At 48.3% G+C, this 19263-nt stretch overlaps 3 protein-coding genes across 4 annotated transcripts; 1 reads left to right on the top strand and 2 right to left on the bottom strand.

The window, feature by feature from the left end:
- Nucleotides 1-255: 255 nt before the first annotated feature.
- top2b (DNA topoisomerase II beta) lies at nucleotides 256-11304 on the bottom strand. 2 transcript variants are annotated; one of them, XM_057020973.1, is made up of 35 exons: nucleotides 10786-11304; nucleotides 9482-9646; nucleotides 9300-9390; nucleotides 8773-8836; nucleotides 8360-8505; nucleotides 8183-8280; nucleotides 7622-7834; nucleotides 7367-7540; nucleotides 7181-7282; nucleotides 6957-7094; nucleotides 6742-6880; nucleotides 6116-6273; nucleotides 5904-6029; nucleotides 5708-5818; nucleotides 5439-5544; nucleotides 5252-5361; nucleotides 5039-5131; nucleotides 4841-4955; nucleotides 4634-4755; nucleotides 4398-4546; nucleotides 4087-4318; nucleotides 3657-3791; nucleotides 3376-3576; nucleotides 3051-3246; nucleotides 2877-2968; nucleotides 2605-2754; nucleotides 2433-2516; nucleotides 2157-2351; nucleotides 1958-2084; nucleotides 1703-1858; nucleotides 1403-1610; nucleotides 1242-1324; nucleotides 1061-1162; nucleotides 755-981; nucleotides 256-680 (listed from the first exon to the last, which is right to left on the bottom strand). In XM_057020973.1, exons 1-35 carry the CDS (start codon nucleotides 10825-10827, stop codon nucleotides 519-521), a joined length of 4812 nt encoding a protein of 1603 aa, XP_056876953.1. In that variant the 5' UTR covers nucleotides 10828-11304; the 3' UTR covers nucleotides 256-518. The 2 variants fall into 2 exon arrangements, with proteins under 2 accessions (XP_056876953.1, XP_056876954.1); XM_057020974.1 differs by lacking the exons at nucleotides 9482-9646; nucleotides 10786-11304 and adding an exon at nucleotides 8006-8027 and having other exon boundaries at nucleotides 9300-9383.
- Nucleotides 11305-11571: 267 nt separating this feature from the next.
- On the bottom strand, nucleotides 11572-15430 carry ngly1 (N-glycanase 1). The gene is made up of 12 exons (XM_057021018.1): nucleotides 15235-15430; nucleotides 14911-15025; nucleotides 14631-14834; nucleotides 14390-14552; nucleotides 13967-14186; nucleotides 13555-13676; nucleotides 13122-13267; nucleotides 12926-13036; nucleotides 12658-12843; nucleotides 12371-12556; nucleotides 12094-12271; nucleotides 11572-12024 (listed from the first exon to the last, which is right to left on the bottom strand). The coding sequence occupies exons 1-12, from the start codon at nucleotides 15333-15335 to the stop codon at nucleotides 11849-11851; spliced, it is 1908 nt and encodes a 635-aa protein (XP_056876998.1). The 5' UTR covers nucleotides 15336-15430; the 3' UTR covers nucleotides 11572-11848.
- A 152-nt stretch (nucleotides 15431-15582) lies between these two features.
- On the top strand, nucleotides 15583-17522 carry oxsm (3-oxoacyl-ACP synthase, mitochondrial). The gene is made up of 2 exons (XM_057021048.1): nucleotides 15583-16848; nucleotides 16936-17522. The coding sequence occupies exons 1-2, from the start codon at nucleotides 15860-15862 to the stop codon at nucleotides 17336-17338; spliced, it is 1392 nt and encodes a 463-aa protein (XP_056877028.1). The 5' UTR covers nucleotides 15583-15859; the 3' UTR covers nucleotides 17339-17522.
- Nucleotides 17523-19263: the final 1741 nt, after the last annotated feature.

Here is a 19263-nt window from a genome sequence, read left to right as displayed (position 1 = left end):
GACGGCAGGGAAGCACGAGGCAAGGCCTTCACGCACATCATTAACAGTATAAAAATACTAATACTATTGTTCATGTGAGAGATGAACACGCTTTAGTTTTGGAGTAAAATGGGCCGAATCAACCACGTGTCTGCTTGCTCCTAATATTGTAGAAAGATGAAGGAAATGTTTGATCATGTGACCAATAATCCACAGACCTCAGAATTCTGGTTCACCTCCAGAACATTTTCATTAAAGAACCAGGCCACAAATGTGCACATTTCATTGTTTACTTACTTCATGTTCAAAAAGTTACATATTATTTTAACAATTATAATGTGCTGAAGCACAGCGTCCTAACGTTCTAAAAGCCACAAATACAGAACATCTGAATGAGCATAAAAAAGAAATATATGTTTAATAAAAAGTGTAAAACACAAACACGTTAAAAATCATCAAAATGTCACATCGATGAAACTGAACAGAAAATGTACAAAAGTCTGTGAGCACAGGAGGAGTGTGTGACGTGATCGGCCGCTTCAATCGAACATGTCGTCGTCGGCGTCGTCCTCGTTGTCCGACTCGTCGAAGTACTTGACCTCCTTCTTGGCGCGACCCGGCCGGTCTCTGCTGGCCGCCTTCAGCAGGCTCGGACCGTTGCTGTCGTTGTCCTCCTCGTCAGACGGAGGTTTCTGAGGTTTCTGAGCAGGAAGCACAACGTGTTATTTCACTACACACACACACACACACACGTGTACCAGGGGCTGACACTCACTCTGGCCGCAGGTTTGTTCATCTTCTTCATGGGACTGTAGTCTTCTTCAGAGTCGGAGCCCTTCCTCTTCCTCCCCCGGCCTTTACCTGTACCTTTAAGAGCCGCCGACGGCTTCTTGTCCTCGGTGTCCGAGTCCGAGTCCCAGATGGATTTATCTGGTTTCTTTGTTTGTTTGGGTGCTGGTGGCTTCCTGGGTTTAAGAGCTACATCTGTCGGCTTCTTGGCAGCTGAAGGGCAAAGAGAAGCACGTCACTAAAGAGCGTCACAAACTGTGGCGTCCGTCACTGCGCCCTCTGGTGGACGCACCTTTCTTTGCCGGTGATGGTTTGTCAAACAAAGAACTGCTGGAGTAGGTGGAGAACATCCTGCCGCTGCTGCCGCCGTCATCGCTGTCGGACTTTGATCCGTCTGCAGGACAACCACAGAAGATCCCTAATCTGCTCCATCTTTTCTGGATTAACCTTCAGCAGAGCGAGCCGATACTCACCGCTGTCGTTGCTTTTGTCAGAAAACGCCAACTTGGATGAGAAAATGCTGCTCGTCTCTTTCTTCTTCTCCACGGGCGCCGACCTTCAGACAGAGGACAGGAAGTGAAGGTTCTACTTGAACATAACTCCGCCCACGACATGCGACTGGACGAGCCCTTACATGGGCTTCTGTTTGAGCGAAGAGATGGAGATTCCGTTGTCCTCGTCCTCGTCTTCGTGGTCGTCGTAGCGGCTTTTGGTCTGAGAAGCGGGGAAGTCCTCTTTTGGCGATCTCACCGGGGAGGTTGTCACATCTTCCTCACCGTTCTCCTCCTCCTCGCCCTCGTCTTCCTCCTCAGAGAAGTCAAAGGTGTATTTGGGTTTGGAAGCTGAGAGAACACAACGAGAGGCGTCAGAAGCTCATCAGAGGTTGATGACCGAGTGGCCACCTGTGGTGGTGCTGGTGGAGACGCGGCCTCACCTGATGCCCTCTGGGACTTGTTCTCTCGGGGGATGACGAGCTCGCTGTTCTCCAGCTCACTGTCTGACTTGGACTCGTCCTCAGACCAGGGGTTCCTCTTCTTCACCTTCTTCACCGTACTCTTGGGTGCAGCGGGTTTTCTCACTCTTGGAGCTCCTGAAAAGGACCAGTCAGGTTTGTTGGCAGCGGATAAACATCTCAGCACACCTCCCTATTAAACTCATCATTTTCGTCAGACTGGTTAAATGTCCGTACCAGGCTCCTTCTTCTCCTTTCTGACTCGTGGAGCCTTCGGTTTGGCTACAGAATTCTCTCCTGTTCCTCCTTCGCCGCCCAAACCGTCCTCATCGATCTCCAACTTAGCGGCCAGATCGGCGTCGCCCTGAGAAGGAAAAGAGGACCTGTCAGAACATTCCAGTCCCGACTCGTCTTGTTTGAGATCGTCTCTGGGTACCTTTTTCTTTTTGGTGAGTTTCTTGGCTGCATCAGATTTTATTGGCTGCGTTGGAGGCTCCACCCTTCGGGCAAACGGAGACGGCAATGTTTCCTCCAGGTTCATCTTCTTCACCTTCGGTTTTCCCACCTTCCCCTTCACCAGCTTGATCGCTTTGCCTGAGCTGAGCTCCTCTCGCTCCATGGCTTCCAATTTCTGATGGGTTAAACCAGTAAAACTCCAGTTAACTTGGGTTTATTGGCACAGCAGCTCATTGGCTGCGAGCAGCAGATGTACCTCCAGCTCCTCCACGAACACCGCCAGGTCCTCCTTCCAAAGATCCTCTGGGGATTTCCTCTGGAGCTCGTTCAGTTCTCCTCTCTGCACAACAGCACAGCCACCGTGGTTAAATATGGCACCTTCACAGACGGACCCTGAACCTCCTGAAGAACAAATCCCATCTAAATACCTTCAGGTCCCTCTGCTTGAGCAGCTCCTCCACCCTCTCTTTCGTCAGGCACCACAGAGGCATGTTGAGGATGTAGTTGAAGTTTGGTCCCGATGTCGAGCCAGAATCCAGCGACGTGTCGCTCTCGTTCCCGCCGTCTTCCTCCAGAGCCTGATGGAGTTTACACGGTTTACTCTCAGAACAACCTGAGCAAAATCCTCCATTTTCCTCTCAAATGATCTGAAGTGCTGGACAAAACGTGGACGTTGTGATGTGGAATGTGTGCTCAGCACCTTCTCTTGAGCCTTGGTCCAGGCAGCAACTGGATCCGATTCGAAGCCTTTCTGCACCAACATGCGGATCAGCTCACGCTTGGATTTGTTTTCTGTCCAGGTGAAGAAAAAGAAACATTAATATTCACCAATATTCAAGCTGCTGCACGACGTTCTGAGTTTCTGCCTCCTGACCTATGGAGACCTTCCCCTCGATCTTCTCCAGGACAAAGCGAGCCTGGTTGGAGAGCTTGGCGGCCTCGGCCCCCAAGCTGCCCACTAACCAGTCCTTCCTAAGCTTGTAGTAGTGCAGCCGGAGCTCGAAGAACTCCTTGAGGATGTCCTGGACCGACTCGTACCTCTTCATACAGCCCATGTGGTCGAACAGCACCTGAATAGATGACAGAAACGCCATCAATATTGCAGCTGTAAAGGATTTGGTGACCCAATTAGATCCACCATCAGTGTTGAGGTCAGAAATGATCTGGTTGCTCAGGAAACTGTGAGAAGAGTTGGTTACCATGGAGTTACAGGTCAGGCTGGACTGCAGCTTGAAGACTTTGTGAAGACCGACCGACTCGGCCTGGGCCAGCTTCTCCTCAGACATGCGGACCAGAAACTTGACCGTGGTGTCTGTGTGGTATTCTTTATAGTCGTTGATGAGAGCTGGTGTTTTGTCGCTGCCCTGCAGCATCGGCTCCAACACTGACTCCTTGTAGGCCTGCACACCAGGAGACACACGTTGGTCCTGAGACTGGACCCTTTCACCTACAGACGGATGGAGGACGGCGCCAACAGTACCTGCGTCCACGTCCGGACTGGAAGCTCTGTGACCTCAATGGTGTTTTTGTCTATGACCGACACCTCCCCACTGACCAGGTACTGGTTCTGTCCCAGCTCGTGGATCACTCCTTTGAAGTTTTTATAGCTGGGGAGCTAATAGGCATACAGGGAGGGGAGGAGAGGAGAGGAGAGGGAGGAGAGGAGAGGAGAGGAGTAGGAGGAGAGGAGAGGAGCTAGGAGAGGAGAGGAGCTGCGAGTAGAGAGAGGAGGAGAGACACACTTCAACAAGTCTGAATAGTTTTGAAGCTTCCTCCTCTTCGCTCTGACGGGCAGTCAAAAACCTGCGAAGGGCCTCATCACAGACCACATTGATGACATCACCACTTCATAGAGAGGGACACACTGACGGGTCAGAACCAATGAGGCATGGCTCTGTCAGCCTATTTACCATCTGCAGGGGGTCCTGGTGGTTCAGCATGCGGTAGATGTTGTTGACGATCTCTCTCACATCATAGTTTGGAATCTTGCAGGCCCAGCCTGTCCCGATTCCCTCTGCGCCGTTCACCAGCACCATGGGAATTATGGGAATGTACCACTCGGGCTCTACCTTCTGGTTGTCGTCGTACAGGAACTTTAGCAGGTTTGAATCAACCACGGGGAACAACAGTTTGGCAAGAGGACTGCGGGGAACGAGAACGCCGTTACAACCATGTTCCGAGTTCTTGACCCTTGACGGGAACGTCGGTGTCGCTGTTCTACCTGAGCATGGTGAAGATGTAACGGGGGCTGGCAGCATCTTTGCCTCCATTGATGCGAGTACCAAACTGACCCAGAGGCTGCAGGATGTTCAAGTTGTTGCTGCCCACAAAATTCTGGGCCAAGTTGACGATGGTCATCATGAGAGCTTGCTGCAGACAGACGGAGGGAGAAAACCCGAGGGTCCGCGATTAGACCTGTGATCCCTCAGTAAACAGGGACGGGAACGGAGCGCTCACCTCGCCATGATGATAGGCCGACATCTCTGCCACTGAACCAGCCAGCTGAGCCACCTTCACCTCCCTCTTGTCGTTCCTCTTGAGGCAGGTGAACAGCACCTTCCTCTGGCCTGGTTTTAAACCTGGAACACACGTCCTGTCATCAGAGACAGGACGCACTCGCTGCAGGTACCACAAAGACACCAACTTCTCAACCTGAATACATACCGTCAACTAAGGATGGAATGGACCGCTCGTTGTCAGAGTTGGAGAACAGGATCAGCTCTTTGTTGATGAAGTCGTTGTAGGAAAGATGTCTAGCCTGGCTCCCGTACAGATATTGCTTTAAAAAAAATAAAGGTTTTAAAAGAGAGAAATAAATTGAGCTGAAAAACACATGCAGATGAAGACGGGGAGGTCACCTACCTCTGGCAGGCCGTGCATCCTCCTCTGGCGTCTGTCCTCCATGAAGTTGGTCAGCCACTCTTTTCTGTCATCCGTCTTCTTTTTACTGAAGGCCTGGAACAGAAACGGCCACAGATTACAGGCCTGAACATCTCACCCACAGCCGGTGGTGTGAGAGGCCGCACTGCCCCGCGGCAATGATGGGGATGAGCTGTATCCTGCTGGGTCACTCACCAGAGTTATGGCCGCGTCATCCTCAGCGCCGCTGTATCTGAAGGTAATTCGGTGCTTCTCCATCTCCGCAAAGTATTCCTTGGCCTCCTTGCTCGTGCTTGTACCCAAACCTTTAAGAAAATGGCTCGTTTTCATTTAAAAGTCAACTTGAGGGAAAAGTTTGGCCGTTGTAAACACAAGGACGAACCTTTGTAGTACTTTATATGCCAACTTTTATAATTCTCCGTGTGTTTCTTCCACTCCTCAAACTCTGGAATGCTGTAGAATGCCATTTCCTGCTTGTTTTTGGTCGCCTGTTGCAACACAACAACAAATTAACCTGTTGGCCCAAACCAACCACCAGAACCTCCTGAAACACTGTAGGAAGCAAAAATGATCAGCTCAAAAGAGCCCAATCATGGAAAAGAGCACCAAAGAAAATATCAAGTAAATTATACACGAGAGCATCTCCGTTACCTTGACGATGGGCGTGATGAACTCCTCCAGGAACGTGTGTTTTAGGAGCGACGGCCAGTTGTGATGGAAAAAGTTGATGAGAAGTCCTTTGATGTGGGAGCCATCTTGATCCTGGTACAACACAGACGTGTTAACCCACTGGCTGAACTGGTTCCCAGTCCAATAAACCCGTACAAGCCCCCACGCCACAGCTCACCTGATCCGTCATGATCATGATCTTGCCGTAACGCAGGCTCCTCAGGGATTCTGGGTCGTCGTAGCTCTTTTTGTACTGAAGCCCAACGATTTTGATGATGTTGTTAATCTCTGCATTTTCCATAATCTGTGAAACCAGAAAGCAGCTCCTTAGCACCTCCCAGTTTAATTGATCATCTCTGAAGGATCCACAAGAATGAAACTTTTCCACACCTGCTTGTGTGTTGCCTCCCGGACGTTAAGGATCTTTCCTCTGAGCGGGAAAACTCCGTAACGATCTCGCCCAATGACTCCGAGTCCAGAAACAGCCAGAGACTTGGCCGAGTCTCCCTCGGTGAGGATCAGAGTGCATTCAGAGGAATGTTTCCCACCTGCCCAGCAAGAACACTTTGTCATTTTAGGTGTCAGCGCATCGTTTTCTGAGCAGGAGCTGCTCAGTGAAAGTTTCACCAGTTAATTTTAAAAGTTATTTATCCATCAAACTGGTGAAACTGGGATTACAACTGAAAGCAACTTTGTTCCCTGATGATTTGACTCAAGTCCCATTTTTATCTATTTTTAACTGTCATGGAAATTTAAACCTCTAGCACCATCTAGTGGACAAAGAGGTGTTTGATAGTTTGTGGGACTAATATAAAATCTGACCTCATCCATGTTAATTTTCTTCCAGACAACATGGAAAAGATTCTTTTTGCCCCACTCTGCTGAACTTGTTCTCTCTGAACTTGGGCTGAAGCACCATAAAGTGATAGAACGCATGTCTGAAGGGTCCTTCTCATGAGCAACGGCTCGCTCACTGAACCTGCACATTAAATATTCAGAATGCACCGTTGACACACCGGCATCGTTGGCGTCGTCCAGCTTGGGGATGCCTTTGATCTTGCTGTGTTTGACAGACGAGCACTTCTTATTCAGCTGCGTCTGAGCTTTGAACTTGACCCAGTTGAGGATGCTCTCCACGATGCCGCAGTTGGTGGCCTGTGAGGGACAGAGACAGCGTGATTTAGACGTCCAGCTGTTTGACCATCGGTGGCTGGAGGAGGGACGTCCTTACAGCTCTGATGAATTTGTCCGACAGAGGACATTTGGACCCAAAACTCTTAGTCTGGAGTGTCATGTTCTCCTTGGTCTGGGAGTCAAAGGACGGGTTCTCGATCAGTGCGTTCACAAACACCCAGATGTGGTTCTTCACCTGGTGGAACAGAGTCAGGACTCAGTTTCTTAAACAAGCGTGTAGAGAAAACTGCTTTGACCAATATGTTGCCATGGTAACACTACCTGGAAGGGTTTAACTGTCACGCCTGCCTTGTTCTTCTTCTTCACTACTTCAATCAGTTTGGCCACAATCTGGTCCACCACATAATCGATATGTCTGCCCCCCTGCAACACACACGCTCTGGTTAGCTCTGGGGCGAGTGTGTGGGGCGAGTGTGTCCCTCCCACTTTGAGACCGGGCTGACGGACCTTGGTGGTGGCGATGCTGTTGACGAAGCTGATCTGCTGGAATCCTTTCTCGCTCAGGGTGAGACAAACCTCCCAGCGCTCATTTACCGTCTCGTTCACCACTTTCAGCGCCACGCCCGTCTCGTCCAGTTTGTCCTTCACGTAGAGGTCCACGTAGCTGCGGAAGCCGTTGACCTTTGGTGTCCAACCAGAAAATCCCAACATTTATCGTGCTTTTAAAAATCAAATGGACTTTGAGATAGAAAAAAGACTTACAGGTAATTTCTTTCCATTCAATGTGACTTTCACTCCTTTGCAGGAACCGGCCACGTCGTACGCTCTGCGCGTGAGCAGCGCGATGATGTCCTTGTCCAGTTTTTCCATCTTGAACTTGGACAGGTCGGGCTGGAAGGTCACGCAGGTGAAATCGTCCCCGTCAAAAAACTTGACCTTGGGGTCAGCAGTCTTGGTCATGTTGTTCTGCCACGTCTGAGGACAGAGAAAGGTCACAAGGTCATGCACACACACACACAAGGCTAACGCGGTCGTGTCTAACTTAAAGCACCGTGTGAGTGAGGCGATTTCTGGCCAGAAAATGGTGTGATGATGGTGAGGAAGCACCGCGTGTCCCGATAACCACAGGAACAAACACAAACTTACCTCAGACGTGACCTTCAAACCCCTACAAAAACAGCATCACTATGATTGTCAGTCAGAACTGTTGCTGCAATGAAATTGTCACCAGTTCAAACATCTGGAGCCTGAATCGTGTGCGTTGCTATAGAAACCCCATTGCCAGGGCAAAGTTTAGGGCTCCTGGAAGAGTGGCAGGCTCACCTGTTTGAAGCTGTGTCTGTACTCCTTGCAGGCGGTCTCCACGGTGAACTTGGTACTGAAGATGTTACAGAGTTTAGCTCCGTAGCCGTTCCTCCCACCTGAGGTCAAACAGCCTGTTAGCGCTGAAGACGGTCTACACTGACCCCTGGGGTCACCTGCTGACCCGGAGGTCCTCACCTGTGACCTTCTTCTCCTCGTCATCGTAGTTGCTGGACGTCAGCAGGTGTCCGAAGATCAGAGCGGGTACGTACATCTTCTCATCCTTGTGCTCCACCACGGGGATTCCTTTCCCATTGTTCCAGATGGAGATGGTGTTGGACTCACTGTTGGAGATGGGAGTCAGCACGTTGCCATGGTTACAGAACAGAAGTTAGACCGTTGAAACATATTCCAATAGAATCCATGCCCGTTCCTCAGCCACCACCTGAGCAGCTCGCTGATGTTTTTACCATCCTCCCCGACTCAGTAATGATGCCAGTAATCATGAAGCTAACGTTGGTCAGCCCACGTTAAAACAAAGTTCTTAACATCAACACACGTTACACGAGTGTTCAGGCAGCGACAGCTGGAGCCACGGCGGCGGTACTCACGGGTCGATGCTGATCTTGATGGCCGTCATGTTCTTGTCTCGTTGTTTGTTGTCCGCTGCGTTGACTGAAACGCAGAAAAAAGGATGATAGACGAGTCCAAGAACATAAAGGCACCCTTTAACTTCTGTTCACCCCCAGATGCTCATATGAATCCACATAAAATCAGTAAGGTCACATCTCCTGATAATCAGCCGCTCTGGCCTGAAACAGGGAAAACTTGAATTTCCTTCGAGAAACATTGAAAAATGCAGTGTCCATGCGTAAATACAGACTAGGAATTTAAAATGGTAACATCCAACAAGCTGCTTAACTAACAGTGAATCAGTTTCCTTCTCAGAAAATAAATGAAGATTTGAATATTCAAAGCCCTGTTCGGGCGTTGTCAACCAGCTACAGCCAGACTGCGCTGGTGTCAGGTCAGATAAGGAGGTCCACTCTGGATCCAGCTTCAGAGGTCACGTCACAGAACCACCTGCTCTAATGAAGGAGCGTCAGCAAGGAGGTCCAGCGTGTTCACCTAAACTCACCGAGAATTTCATCAAAGATCTTGTAGAGTCCTGGGACGTAGCTGATTTCCCTCTGGTTCATCCCAACATCTTCGTCAAAAACCCACATTTGCTGCAAGAGAAACCACTTCAGTGATCAAAGCTCCACATTCAGCAGTGGTCCTGTTGGTCCAGGAAGAGCTTCGCTGCTGATCTGGGCTGACCTGGGTCACGGGCTCCACGCTGCCGATGTAGGTGTCAGGACGCAGCAGGATGTGCTCCAGCTGGGTCTTCTTCTGGTACACTCGCTCCACGGACAGCTTGGACGCCGCCTTATCCTTCCTGGCTGCTTCCATCTTACCAGCATCACCTCTGCCGTTCGCCGCCTCCTGTTGAAACAGCCGAGTTTAGAACCCTCCAGACAGCTGCTGCTGCCAAGGCTGGAACCCACAACACAGGTACTGCACCACAAACAGGGTTCTGTTGGAACGCACTGGTTAGAATGGTTACACTGGGACAGAGAGGGCTATTAAATGGACTGGTTACACTGGGACAGAGAGGACTATTAAATGGACTGGTTATACTGGGACAGAGAGGACTATTAAATGGACTGGTTATACTGGGACAGAGAGGGATATTAAATGGACTGGTTATACTGGGACAGAGAGGACTATTAAATGGACTGGTTATACTGGGACAGAGAGGACTATTACATAAATGGACTGGTTATACTGGGAGAGAGAGGGATATTAAATGGACTGGTTATACTGGGACAGAGAGGACTATTAAATGGACTGGTTATACTGGGACAGAGAGGGATATTAAATGGACTGGTTATACTGGGACAGAGAGGACTATTAAATGGACTGGTTACACTAGGACAGAGAGGACTATTAAATGGACTGGTTATACTGGGACAGAGAGGACTATTAAATGGACTGGTTATACTGGGACAGAGAGGACTATTAAATGGACTGGTTATACTGGGACAGAGAGGGGTATTAAATGGACTGGTTACACTGGGACAGAGAGGACTATTAAATGGACTGGTTATACTGGGACAGAGAGGACTATTAAATGGACTGGTTACACTGGGACAGAGGTTACATTTACTGGTTATATATTGTCCTTGTTTTCACAATAATGTCACTTTTATGTAAACATCAATACTGGTCTCCGTGACTGAGCATTGAGCTGCCTTGATGACGTCACCCGTCGTCGTAAACAGTGTATATCGTGGACTTTCTCCTGTTTTGCTGTGGTCCTGGATGAGAGTGTTTTCCGAGTGTGTCGGGTTCGTGTTGAGACTGTTGAGACCTGTGTGACTGCGTGATGTCGGGGTTGATCGGTGCTGGTAACCCGGCCAGTTTAAACACCAGCTGCTTTCATCGTCCCGCTCTGGGGATTTAAACGCAGGCTCCGGCTGTCGCTGCTCTGGCCGTAATAACTCGGTGTGTGATAACTCCAGTTACTACGAGTTAATTACTTAGCTATATGACAAACTACCATATACAAATACCAAACTTACCAGCCAAGCCAGTCCTCCGCTTCCTGCTGCGCCGTTGGACATCTTTCTTTGTGGTACCGATTTTCGTCTTCAAGATGTCTTGGAATCGCTCAAAACCGCAGTGGGATTAAAAGTGTGTCCGCACAAAAGGCGCCTCAGATGGTGAATTGGGTCCAGAGGGGTTTATTGTCCATGTTCGTGTTCCGTTCGCGTTAGAGGTGATATCTGGAGCGGAGCATCGTAGGCAGAGGGGAGTGTTCCGCGGCTATTGTTAAAATCGACAAGCGGTGGAAGAGCAGGCCCAAACTTCCAACAAAGATGCTAACCGGGCTACTCGCCGCTAAATAAATACTGTACACGGCTCAAGCGATAAACAGACTCACAACTACAAGCAAAACCCGAAGGGAGTGACGCGGGACACTAAGGTAAAGGCCCCGGAAATCAAACCCTCAGCACTTTTCATTTAAAAATAAAGGAATTTAAGCTAGCGCTCGCATCCCCTGTCCGGCTCCTCCATCTGCAGGACAGACGGCGAATCGTCTCGCGGATCTCGCCGACCAATCAGGTGCCGGCTTTTCAAAATAACCGGCATTCCTACCAATGGGAATTGAGAACACTCAATGGGCAGTTCCCTGACGCCACCGCAAGAGGGAGACAGAACGGCCACAGAAAATCCAGACGTGTTTAATTAATGCGCTTAAAAACCAGACCGCAGGAAAAGCATTTAACCCCGACCGCATTTACCGACACTCCCAGCACACATCCACATCACTGCAGACGGATATGTATAGAATACAATAAACCCAACACCAATAATCAGTTTATTACAGGCAGAACCACTGGCATTAAATCCGGTTTGTTGTATTGTCCCATTGACCACACGTTTCATCCCACTCAGGAGAAAGACGTTCCAAACACTATGGCTTTGTAGATAAAACTCTTCATAGTTTCCACATTTCACACAAAAGACATTTATCAACACTCGTATCTCCATCTGGACCCAATATTGCACTCTTGTCAGCACTGTAACTCCGAAGCTCTGGAGTCGTCGAAGGAATGCTCTGGAGCTCCACGTCAACTTCCGTCAATCATCTTCGAGGTAGATTTGGACTTCAAATGAGTATTCTTCCGTATGCTTCTGGCTTTGCCTGAAGAGCTGCGAGTGCTGCCATGACACATCGCCATCACCACCACCAAGTTCTGCTGTGATGACCAACTCTGGTGAGCCGGCGACATTCTGGAAGGACTGCACGTTCCCATCTGAAGGGGGAAACACAGGAAAATTGTCAGGAAGCGTTACATTTACCTGGGCAGTAATTGTTATTGTACCTCCAGAGAACTCTGTGGTAGTCGGGCCAGCCTGTAAACGCCAGCAGACTCTCCCAGATTGAAACGTCTGACTGGCTGCCATGATGGAAACAGATTTTATCTTTAAACCTACTGGACTGAAGTCAAACTTCCAGCTTATCCTGCCCTCAGAGGAGCCTTCTGTTCGAGCGATGTACACCTGAAGAAGGATACAGACTTCTGCAGTTGATATTCACAACTAATTGCTTTGGTGTTAGTTGTATTAAATGATCCAAACATAGAGAGTAATGAATCATACCATCTCCCAGTCGTGCTCTATTTTTCTGAAGACGGACTCCTTCTTCCACAAGCACCGATCCCACGTCTGAATCACCTCAGAGTTGTTGGATACGCGACAATACTCGTCTTTGACTGAACTGTAGCGCACGTGCAGGAATCTGTCGGCCTTCTCTCGGTCGGTCGGGGTAAACACGAAACCTGCAGACTGTATGAACATGCAGACACAAGCAGACAGACTTGAATGTAGTTGTGCTGCCACCGGTGTTGGGAATTATCCAGATGTGTCTGAAGAGAGTTGTAAAGTACTTGTGTGGTGGTCTCTGTGTCAGCTGCTCTGGTCTCCCCCCGTGCTATCCTCCATGCCAGAGAGCCAGAGTTTCGCCCTCCCAGCTCTCCCTCCTTTGGTTTCTTGGGGGATATAAACTCAACCAGTTCGACCAGCAGCCGCTCTGTCAGCTCCCTCTTCCTGTCTGGACTCAGAGACTGCTGCCTCTTCAGCGTCGCAGCAGCCAGATTTACATCAGGGTCACCAAACAGGAGCCACGTGTGCAGAGTTAAAAGGGTTCAGACTTACTGAAGCATTCAAGCCATTGATGGTGTGCATCAGCCAGGCCTCCTGAACTCTGGTCCTTCTCTCCAAAACCTCTGGATGTTTGCAGGAATACCTCCAGGTCACGTCAACCACCTGTGACGGACAAAATTAAGCCACAGTCAGAGACAATATGGACACAAAGGCTTTGACAGCACCAGCTTGTTGGCTCTTGTCTGACCTGGTCCTTAGAGAAAGCCAGAATGTAGGAAAGTTTCTTCCCCCAGCCAGCCTCATACAGCAGAGGCTTATCACAAACATTCTCACAGGAGTCACAGTGCAACCACCGGCGCTGAGAAACCGAGTACACTTCCGTCCACACGTGGTCTGAAACACCAGGACAAGAGAATTCTTGTGACTTCTGAAATCATTTCCAGTGGAACACCTGAGATGTGGTGAGTAAATCACACATGCAGCAATAAGTCACGTGAAACCTTTAGCGGAAAGCTCAGATCAAAATCTTACATCATTTTAGATGAAAAGATCTACCAGGGCATTACGGGTCAATTAGCTGTCCAAAAGACTGACAACTCCCACATATCACAAAATATTAAGACATTTGATACTGAGACCTGACAGAGTCCCTCAGTTTGGTTCTGCAGTCATGTTCATACCTGTGCTGTCCCACACGTATCGGGCCTCCAGGCCCAGCGCTCGGCAGCACAGCGTGAAACAGTTAGCCCACTCCCCACAGCGCCCCCTCCTGGTCTGAAGAAGCTTCTCAGGATTATTATATCTGTTGTTTACAAATGAGAAACAAACCTGAACTTCAACACTTATCCCCACATTTGCAAAAGTAAAGGCCTCTAAATTAGGGGATGATTACTGGTTATTGTTCTTAATGAGACAAGACAGACTGGTTTTCCATGAGCAAACGAAGCAAGGGGGGAGTACTGGTTTGTGATTAATGACCATCTAGTCTTCTCATGGTCTGTTTTTCCTTGAGAAGCAACATATGACAATATGTTTCTCATATCTAGGAAGTAAACTGAAGTCCACAAAGGAGAAGTAAGAACAAAGACAAACCTTGGGAATCTGGTGGAGAGCTGGCAACTCTGACAAAAGTGGTTCTCCACCCGCTGAGCCCCCCAGCGGAGGTCATCTGTGGTGGGACTTAGGGAGCCTTGATTCTGGGTAGAGCCCCCACAGCGGCTGCAGGGCAGACAGTTGACCCAGGAGAAGAAGGCCTGTTTGAACCATCTTAGCAACTCCAGCACCAGGAAGTCCTCTATTCCCAGTTTGCACTCTACAAAGATCAAAAGAGGAAATTTATCACCACCATTACTAGACTGGTATCAGTGTGAAATAGCCATTTATCCCAAACTCTGAGCAAAGGGCATTTAAATAATTTCTTCAAAGATGCCAAAAATGACTGAGGCATCATGATTTTTACTCATCAACCCAGCACGTATTCAGATGATATCCAGAGTTCTACAATGTCAGCTTCACCTGGATCAGCCTCTTTTGCCTTGTTCAGATTTTGTTCTGCAGAGGACAACAGTTGCTGCTGAGGAATGACTCTTCTGGCTTCCTCCTGCAGATCAGAGCTCTCATACAGCATCACGTTTTGGAAATTTGACTGCAGGGTCACAAAAAAGCTCATGCTGCTCTCCTGAAGGTAAGACAACATCCACAGTCAGCAAAATAAACATCCTTACTGAATGTTGCATTTATTAAACCACATCTTTACCAAGGACGACGGTTGTGGTGTGGCCGGCGGGATGGCCTGACTGGAGGCAGCGGCAACGGAACTTTCTGGTTCTGGGGTGGAAGCTGCAGGTTGAACAGGCTGTCCTCCACGAAGCCTTTGGTCCCTCTCCGTTGCTATGGAGTCTCTAATGAGCTTCAGCTGCTCCACTGATGCAGATTTGGGGAAGACGAGGTGAGTCTCAGCCTGAGAAGGTTAGAATATTTTCATAAATGTCCACAACCTTTGTTGGACTAGAAGGTTTGTTGTCATCTGGCACTACCTCCTCAAAGCCCATCTCAAAGAGGCATTCCACTGCACCTTTGATGGGTAACAGCTTGGTTGAAAAGGTCGGATTGCCGATACGTATAGATCTGTATTTTTCCTCATTGGGAAACCTGTTTGGAGACACATCACAATAACCAGTGATCGATGCCATTTTGACATTTAAAAACAAAGTCATCTTTTAGCGTAACCTAATACAGTCACATTTTTAAATACCGCAATTGTTTTGTCTGTATCCTTAATGTATTTGTACAGGCACAAATTCCACGTTTACGTATCTCATCTTAAACCAGCACTGCGTTATTTGCTGCTCTGCTTTTACCTTAAAATGTTGTCCGCATAAGTCAGCAGCAGCTTGGCGGCGTCTAGAAAATCGTCATTTGAATTCTCGCACAGTGTTGCGACCGCTGCTGAGACCGACATTTTTAATGTTTAAAAGAACAACTAAAAGGCTTTTCAAACGACTCTCAGCGTAATATAACTGGCCAGGGTTATTTCCGGCTAATAGGTCCGCGGGGTCCTAGTTCTGGCGGACGTTTAGACGCCTGACTAGAATTGTCTGAATTTAAATGCCATCTTGGCAGTTTAACTAAAACATTAACCTTACCGTATATTATTAATAGACTTGGTTTTCATCTTTCTTAGCTGAGCATAACATGTGTACACAGATACATCCGTTTCCTATATTATTAATACTGGCGTTTACTATGCGGCCTAAAAAAAGAATAAACACCCCTTATGTCAATCGCCTTGCAATATTTTTTTTTTAAAAAATCGTTGATCAAAACATGAATCTGTTCACATTTTTGGAGCGAAATCTTCAAAATTTCATCAGGTAAGGAAATTGATTAAAATAAGTATAGTTGTGTCTCCAAAGCGCGCCACAATTCGTGATTAAGCACCAGCTCACTAAAGCTACAAGCTAGCTGTCAAACTGCAGAGACCTCATGGCTACTCCGTTAACCTGTTGGGCTAAACTGCTGCTAAAGCCGCGGAACGTCAGGGCAGTTGCTCGCAGGGTCCCGTGTGTATGGCCTCCCCAACATTCCAGACAGCACAGTTCTGGAAATGACAGAAAACGGGTTGTTGTTACTGGCATGGGGTTAATCTGTCCTCTGGGAAGTGGCACCTCACTGGCCTGGGAGCGTCTTATCAGAGGTCAGAGTGGGATTGTTGCCCTCCACTCAGAAGAGTACAAGACAGTCCCCTGTAGGGTGGCAGCTCTGGTGCCCAGAGGAGAGGAGCAGGGTCAGTTTAAGGAGGAGAGTTTCGTCTCTCGAGGGGAGAGTAACAGCATGTCATCAGCCACTGTCATGGCCCTTGCAGCTGCTCAGCTTGCCTTGGAGGACTCAGGATGGCACCCCCAAACTCCCGAGGAGCAAATCGGCACCGGAGTTGCTGTTGGAATGGGCATGGTGCCCCTAGATGAAATTGCACGGACCTCTGCTGCCTTTAAAGAAAGGGGTTACAATAAAGTCAGCCCCTTCTTTGTTCCTCGCATCCTTGTCAACATGGCTGCTGGACACATTAGTATCAAACACAAACTGAAGGGTCCCAACCACGCGGTCTCCACAGCCTGCACGACTGGTGCGCACGCCATCGGTGATGCTGCCAGGTTCATTGCCCATGGCGATGCTGTTGCTATGGTTACAGGTGGAACAGAATGCTGTGTGGGGCCCCTGTCATTGGCTGGCTTTGCCAGGGCACGGGCCCTCGCCACTAGGTGGAACAGCAATCCCACGGCAGCATCGAGGCCCTTCCATCCAGAGAGAGAAGGTTTCGTGATGGGCGAGGGAGCAGCGGTGCTCCTTCTAGAGGCGATGGATCATGCAGTGACAAGAGGAGCCAGGATCTACGCTGAGGTTCTGGGTTATGGGCTCTCTGGGGACGGCAGTCACATCACGGCGCCTGCAGCAGATGGAGACGGAGCGTTCAGGTGATGTCAACAAGCATGTTTGTGTGCTTGCATGACAGATTAGAAACTGATACATATTGACATTGTAAATGAAACCGGTCTGTTCAGGTGCATGGCTGCAGCTCTGAGAGACGCCGGCATCTCTCCGGCAGAAGTAACGTACGTCAACGCTCATGCCACCTCCACACCTCTGGGTGATGCTGCTGAAAACGCCGCCATCAAGAGGCTCTTCCAGGAGAACCTCCACAGCTTGGCCGTCTCCTCCACTAAAGGGGCCACGGGACATCTGCTGGGAGCCGCCGGTGCCCTGGAGGCAGCCTTTACAGCCCTGGCTTGCTACCACGGGGTGCTCCCTCCGACCCTCAACCTGGACCGCACTGAGCCGGAGTTTGACCTGAACTACGTCCCCTGTGCTGCACAGCCGTGGCTGACTGGGGGCCGACGGGTGGCCCTCACCAACTCCTTTGGATTCGGTGGCACTAACGCGTCACTTTGTCTGGCCAGCGTATGACAGACACACAGCCATTTAACATACATTTGTTCATAAGACTGATTGAGAAATGGTGTCAATACAGACTGATATGTAATCACATGTTACAATGCAAAATATTCCAGTAAAGCATTAAAAATGTGACAAAACCAAGTTAAAGATCGTTTTTTAAAATTAGAATTCAATAAAAGATTTAAACAGAGAATGATTGAATCATGTTGGACATTTTAAAAATATTTTAGTCCTAATGTCAGAAGCAGAGTTTGAAGTAAGTGATAAATAATGAATAATGCTACTTTTAATAATTTTTTATTTTGAAGCTAATTTTATATAGAATATTTTTTAATTCTAGTTGAAAGTAAAACTGTTCAACAGAATATAATGGAATAATAATGTAATATTTTAATAGGAACTCAAACAAAGAATTATATTGGAACTTCTTATCAAATTAAGTTAATTCTCAGTTCTGATGACATTGCCTTATCGTTGTGTCCGGCAGGGGGCGCTGTTGCGCATCAAACTTCGCCTGTGAACGACCCTCAGAAAGATTTTTAGGACTCCAGTTAAATAATTCAGTTAAATGTTCAGCATCACTTTGTGATGTTATTTCTCTTCAAACACTTTGTTTTGTCCCCAGGGAGAAATTGAAAGGGCATGAAGAACATCCAAAAGACAAACAGCACATTAAACAATAAAAACATACACAAAGTGCTGCAGCTAAAATATTTCCTGCAGCGGTCAAAGAGCTCTCAGCTCCACTCTAAAGAGCTCTCCGCTCCACTCTAAAGAGCTCCATGCACACAAACAAATCAGCCACTAATCCATCTCTGATATCTGCTGCAGGCATCTAAACATCCTGTCACTGACATGTGACGTATGTGTAGTTAAAAGCTCAGTTGAAGGTAATTTAAACATTTATGCAATTCTAAGATCCAGTGCGGGAATGAAATGTGAAAAGTTACAAATATTTCGGCTCCATTCTTTGAAGAGAGCAGCGTTGACGTCGTCCATCCCTCTCTTCTGTCACATCATTCTGAATTTATCCTCTTTTCTCACCGGGACGGAACCGCCTGATGTAAAACTGGACCTGGTGATGAATCATCTCTGCAGGCCCAATTATACACTTTTATCTTCTGGCTGTCACATCCAGCTAATGAATAAATTAATTATTCATGCGTTAATGAATTAAAATAATCTGACAAGGATTCATGAGGTGTGTTCTTCCTCGTAGACATCACTTCCTGTCCAGCAGCTGCTTCCTGTCGCTGCCGCAGTGATGCTGGATGATTGGAACCAAAACTGTAAATGTGATCACACGGATGTGTGAAAAACAGACGGATGAAAGCATGAAAGCAGCGAGCAGGAAGGAGCCGCTCGCTGGGGGAAACACTGTCACTTCTTCATTAAATTCCCCCTTTTTGACAATTGCTGCCTCCTAATTAGGAAGTGTCCTGAGTTGAGTTGTGGTCACCATGGCAACAGAGTCCGTGTGCATTCCCTTTGATATCCCCATGTCCCACACGGAGCACAGTTCATCACCATGAACTAAAATTAGAACATGGCTGGGCTTCATCAGCACGGCGGTGGCGCCGTGGACGCCGCCTCGTGATGGCGACATCATCACGAGCTGTTTTAGACGTCAGACATTATAGAAATCGCTGCGTGATCGTTAACGTCTGCAGCGAGTGTTGGGAAATGCCCTCCCCCTCTCCACCCGTTCCCACTCACGGTTTCCTCCTGTTCTAGGCAGTTTTTCCTTCTGCTGTTCAGGGGTCAGGCTGTGATTCTCTAAAGGCTCCAGAGACAAACCTGTTTGAGCAAATGCTGTTTAAATAAAGCTGGAGTCAAAGGAGTGCTAATAAATGCTTAAGTTGAATGTTAAAGCGTCTGAAAGCAGCTTCAACCTGATGCAGAGCGATAAAACTTCAGGTTGCTGCGACGCCAGG

The sequence above is a fragment of the Takifugu flavidus genome, chromosome 21 (genome assembly GCF_003711565.1).
Source record: "Takifugu flavidus isolate HTHZ2018 chromosome 21, ASM371156v2, whole genome shotgun sequence".
NCBI classification, from domain to species: Eukaryota; Metazoa; Chordata; class Actinopteri; order Tetraodontiformes; family Tetraodontidae; genus Takifugu; species Takifugu flavidus.
The sequence above is the reverse complement of the archived record's forward strand: the minus strand, read 5'-3'. Positions and strand labels throughout refer to the sequence as shown.